The sequence below is a fragment of the Nanorana parkeri genome, unplaced genomic scaffold (assembly GCF_000935625.1).
Source record: "Nanorana parkeri isolate BGI_ZX_2015 unplaced genomic scaffold, ASM93562v1 scaffold974, whole genome shotgun sequence".
Taxonomy (NCBI): Eukaryota; Metazoa; Chordata; class Amphibia; order Anura; family Dicroglossidae; genus Nanorana; species Nanorana parkeri.
In genome coordinates, this window is record NW_017307242.1 from 332,980 (window position 1) to 338,827 (window position 5,848).

At 41.3% G+C, this 5,848-nt stretch overlaps 1 protein-coding gene across 1 annotated transcript in view; it reads right to left on the reverse strand.

Moving 5' to 3' along the window:
• Window positions 1-114: 114 nt before the first annotated feature.
• Window positions 115-5,848, reverse strand: part of EPC2 (enhancer of polycomb homolog 2) — a 53,276-nt gene continuing 47,542 nt past the window's right edge. Inside the window, exons 11-14 of the mRNA XM_018566779.1 lie at window positions 4,793-4,968; window positions 4,324-4,486; window positions 3,203-3,536; window positions 115-611 (exon numbers count right to left, since the gene is read on the reverse strand). Coding sequence (XP_018422281.1) covers window positions 539-611; window positions 3,203-3,536; window positions 4,324-4,486; window positions 4,793-4,968 — 746 coding nt within the window. The 3' untranslated portion in view covers window positions 115-538. The remainder of the gene's footprint in view (window positions 612-3,202; window positions 3,537-4,323; window positions 4,487-4,792; window positions 4,969-5,848) is intronic.

Sequence of the window (5,848 nt, forward strand, 5' to 3'; positions counted from 1 at the left end):
GAAAAGGATGGCTATTGGCTCAGCCACAAAAAAAAATAATTTAAAATATAAAAAAATAAAATAAAAAATGGCTGCTCCTCTGTGTACAGGAAATGGGCCCACTTTGACGTTTGCTTCAGACACAAAGTTGGATTTATTTGTACAAGATACAAAATGTAAACATGGCAAAATAAATAGTTAAAACAAGTGATGCAGGACCCCATTTCATGCTCATGATCCCATTAAAGATTTGTTTTTTCTTTTTTTTGTAGTTTTTTTTTTATATCCATTCAGTTGCAAATTCAAGTGCAAAAGCATGATGATGAATATCAACTATTCAAGTAACAGAAATAATATGGATGATACAAATAAACTATTTTACAAGGTAGTGATTTTATCCGATTTTACAAAATGTACATAAGAGTGGAATGGGAAGACGTCCCATACACAGTCCGTGGTTAGGTCCATGTTAGCGCGCTCTGATCTGCAGAGCGTAGCGCTTTGCATTTTCCGTGGAAAGGTAAAGCCTGAACAGTCAGGCCAAGTCCATGCATTGAAGTTATGTCACCTCCATTGCAACTGTTGTGTCTGCGATCCCATTCAAACCCAATCTTTCCGGCTCGTGGTTCTCTCTGGGGGAAAAAAAAACAAGGAGAGAAAACAGGAATGTTGATTACTATTATTGGCTCAGAGACAGTCAAGCATTACATAGTTACATAGTATTTGAGGTTGAAAAAAGACACGGGTCCATCAAGTTCAACCTTTGTGTGTGTGTGCGTGTCTCTTGTACATGCATGCGTGTCTTGTGCGTGCATGTTTTTGTATAAGAGTCCCTGTGTGGTCTAGTATTTAAGTGAACCTGTACCCCTGTATGTTACCGTCGTCTCTTATGATGGAATCTAATTGATTTTTGAACGGATCAATATTTTCTGATACCACTGCGTGCGGCAGAGAGATGCCATGTGAAATAAGTAGCTGTCCCAACAGTTTATTTACGTATTACAGGCATTTCTACAGAACTGACAATTGACATACTTGCACATTCACAACACTCCCTGCCCTCAAGCATCTAACAATCTAAAGATGGTCATACACTGTGCAAACTGCAGCCGCTTCTCGATGAAATTCGTACAGTAGGTGTCTCCATCAGCACCCTTCCATCCTTCGCCCAAAGGTTTATTATCCGGTTCTTTGGAACAGCCAATGAGCTGCCGTCACTGTTAGAGTATTTATTGTGAAAAGTTTTGGGCTATGTGGAATGAGTGGAAGGCATTTCAAGATTCTCAGGTATTCATAGATCTATTAGAATCATTCTCAGAAACAACACATGGTATAGTTTCCTTGGTAGCTGTGACATCAAGCTAAAGTTTGTAATTCTGTTGTTTTGTTTATATTTAAAATATTGGATGACCAGGTTGGGAGTTGCTTTTTAGTTTTTTATTAGATCACTATATAAAAAGGTAAAGGTTTAAGTTTATGGAGATAACCATCAAATAATCAGGATTGAAGAATTGGAAAGGGATATGAAGTCCCTTAGTGCTGTTTATGGAATGATGTATAGATTTTTTAAATTTATTTATCTAGGTTTTGTTTTTATGTTTGTTGTCTATGTTGAAAATAATAAATATAAATTGAAACAGAGTATTTATTGTACTATTTAAATTTACTTTGTTCATTTTGTCAGAGTATTCCGGGAGATTAGTCAAGCGTGGATGGAGGAATCTGTTATATTGTTTTCATTCAGCCAACATATTAACAGGCTTCAACTAAAAGAATTGTTATTCCGACAACACTGTAAGTGCATTTTAAAAAAAGAACTATGGGGTTAAGGCTTTTCCCCATAGTTCTCCTTAGGGTAACGAGAGGACACAAATAGCTTGCGGTATACTGAGACGCCGCAGCTGAAGCGGATCCCGACAATTATGTCTGGATCCGCCCAGCTGCGTGAGTGACAGCTGGCTCTGCTATCTAGAGGCAGCCAGCTGTACCCGCCCAATCCGCCAGTCAGCGCTGGCAGATCGGAGCGGGTGGAATCCAGCCCCTCCCCTGTCACGGCAGAGAGCTGTGACAGGATCGAGAGGCGAGCGAACGCCGGTATGTGTTCGCTCACCTCCCGATCTACTGAGCCGACCTGTGACAGTCTCATTGTCACAGGTCGGCTAGAACTATGAGCTGAGTGAACAGCACTCACCTCATAGTTCTCCTTTAAAGTTAAATTTAAAAGTTTTTTAAAAGATATGTGGCATAAGAAGGGAAGTTCAGTGAAGCCATAGGACTGGAAGTGTGTGGGACAGGATCGGTGGAGACCATCTGAATTAAACTCCCCGATCAAAGTGTATATGGCCTATATACAGTATAATAATGTGGCCATAGATATCCGGTGAGTGAGGATGTTTGATTGAAGGACAGAGGTGGTGTGGAAACGCAATAGATTTGTTCTTGCGGTGTGAAGATCACATGCATATGGAAATGGACTTTTAAAATGTTTCACCTTAAATAATGTACGATTCACTAGGGGTGTTCTAATTTGTTAACTTCACAGTAGGTCAGTTTTTTTAGGTAATCAGCTTATTATGGAATATACCTGTTTGGGATTGTAGAAGAAACACAATCAGTAGAAAATGTTTTATTTATGGTATGAAATTATGACCTTCTATGTGTAAAAGGTATACACTGTTTTGCACTATTGTTTATGGTGGGAAGACAACCTAGTTTAGTATTGGAAATTAATTTAAACACAGTGAAGCGCAGTGCAACAGGTATTAAAAACATATAACAGTGTATGGCCAGCTTATTTCACATGCATACATACTAGGGCCAATTAACCTACAAGCAGGTCTTTGGACTGTGTGAGGAAACCCACACACACACAAAAAAAAAAGCAAACATGCAAGCTCCATGCAGGTTGTGTCCTAGCTGATATTCGAACCAAGGACGCCGGGGAGTATCCACAAAGCTACAAAGAGCAGGGAGGAGCTGAAGGGGGGACAAATGAAGCTGCACAGCTCAGGGTTGTGAATGGTGGTATAATCCTGTCTATACCGTGTGGCAGGAGTATGCAAAATTAGAAGAGCGGCTGAACAGAATGACAAATATTTTGGCAGGATAAATGATTTAAATGTGCATGCGCACCCACACAACAGCTTTACCATATTAAAAAGACACTGCAAATAAAGAGAGACTCCTTATAAACAAGGAGTGTCCAGCTACCGATTCTACGCACCTGGCTATGCTGCTGATGGCACTGCTTGGAGTAACCTTTGGCACTCGGTCCATGCTGGCAGCGACTGTGGCGAGTTTTAAGGCTGTGGGAGATGGAGCAGAAGTCCTTGTGTTGATATGCACATTGACAGGAGACACAACACTGACGTTGTTGAGGTGAACGGTGTTCGTTAGGCAGGAATTACTCATAGGAAGGGTCTGGGGTGTACTTGTGCATAAGGTTGGTATTAAGTGGTTAGTGGTGGGATGTCCCACTGTCCGTACAAGCTGAACCGTGGAGATCCCTGGGCCGGACGATAGTGCCACATTAGTGGAGTACAGCGTTTTAGCGTTCCCTAGGGAGAAAAAAAACAAAAGGCGTCAAAGCTCCGACTACAAACAGATTATGTGCCTGGCAATGTTGTAAGGTATGAAAAATAACTTTCATTTGTAGTGATAGTAGGACTTTGGCCAAAATCAGTACTGCACTGGGTTTAAGTTAGCCCCCATAGAGCCATGATGTGGACTAAGCCTCCTTTCCCTCCCATCTTTGTCCATAGATCACCAGTACGATGCACAATTACAGGTTCTATAGAGGTGAACGGTAGAGCACCCCCAGGTCAAGAATACATTCATGGAAGATAATTTAGCACCACTGGAGCAGACAATATCTGGAGCAGCTGCGCATGGCAACCAATCAGCTTCTCTCATTTTCAAATCCTAACTGAACAAACTGAAGAGAGAAGATGATTGGTTGCCCTCGACAGCTGCTCCAGATTAAGTCTGCTTCAGTTTTGATAAATTCCCCACATGGAGTCTGCCACTGGTGTTTTTTAGAAAGACACAAGGCACATCTGTGGAAATCGAACTGATCAGGAATGATGAGCCCCATTCTGTGCCTTGGAAAAACAAACCAATACTGGCAGCTCCCACATTTTCATCCCTACATGTTCCCTTAAAGATAAGGAAGTACTATGCTACTTGAGTGGACGCTATAAAAAGACAGAAATCTGCCAGAGACTGTGCATCTATACAACCATAGAAGGAGAATTGGTTTCTGAACACAACATAGGTTTCTCTACAATTGACAAAGTTGTTAAACTGAAATACTTTGAAAAAATAACTGCAGGGATTAGAACGTACCTCCTGAAGGTTGTACGACACCGTTCAGGTTGCTGTGGCCAATACTCTGATCCTTGGTCACTTCACTGCGGCCTGGCGTTGGTGAATTGACCACAGCGGATGCAGCAAAGTGGGCGCTCGCAGAGTCCAGTGTCTTGGACATGCAGTCAGCATTCCCAGAGCCCTGAAAAAGAAAAAAAAACCCCCATAACATATAGAAATGCACCGATACCAAGTACCGTACTCCATACAAGTACAGATACTTTTCCAGCTCCAAGACTAGACCGTAGAAAAACTCAAAAGTTAGGAGGCAGCTGTCATTTGTACTGTCATTTGCTGGCTGTAGATCTATGCAAAAAAAAACGGAGGGTTTAGAAACCCTTTAAGTTCGTTATAAAGAGAAATGTTTAGTGATCAGATCATTTACAAAGGAAAAGCTCTGTATGCAGCGAGGATAAAGCAGGCAGCGTACTGATAAATGTCCACGTACCTGTGCTTTTGGATGGATCTGCTGCGACGACTGCTGGGACTGCTGTTTCAGTTGTAGCTGAGCCAACTGCTGTCTTTGCATTTGCGCCAACTGCTGCTGATGAGTCTGGAACTGCTCCTCTGTGATGCCTCCCGTAACTGGAGGAGGATGGGAGAGAAACAAACAATCAGATGACAATAACAGTAAATGATCATTTTTATTTCACCGATGATTTGTAAGCATAGAGCCGAATAGCAGATTTTCTAAGCTGCTCCCAATATTCTTTCTAGTAGAGCCAAGTAAGTTCCTCATCCGAGGACTGCATCGTTCAATTAAGTGCTGGATTCCATAGTCTATCACATACACAAAGACTGAACAAGTGTAAAAGATCACTGAACTCCCAAGTCCAGGTTAGGCGGCCCATTCACATCTCAGCGTAGCAATTACAGGATATCTTTTACTTTGTGTATAAAAATAAATATAAGTTAAGAATTGAGCTCCAGTCCACTAGAAAAGTCCCATTGCTCAGACACTACTATCTCAGTGCCCCCAATGAAGTCTTCTAATGAAGCACAACAGGTTTTACAAACAGGTTTAATATTTTATACATGGTGCTGTGTATGCACAAGAAATATAGAAGCAGTGAAGTCCTTAGATTGCACACTATTGCGATTTTCATGGTCTCTCCAATTCCAATGTGATGGAGTAGGTAACCAGCTGCACTCCTTACCGGAACAATAGTAAACCTGCAGAAGCAGGGGGTGTTTGCAGCGACCACGGGCGGCACCGTGAACAACACAAAAGTAGCAAAAATTGTCACCAGCACACCAATGAGAAAATTCAGCAAAAGTCCATTTAATGACAAATTGCCATTCAGTTACAAGCGCTTTCGGGGCCTCAAGGGTACCCCTTCATCAGACTCAGAATGAGCAGGTGAAATATTCTGCTCTCCATACTATCATTCCATAGTCCTATGTAATCATTGCACACCGATATATATCTATATCTATCCATCTATCTATCTATATATAAATATAGATCTATATCTATATATATCTATATCTATATATATCTATA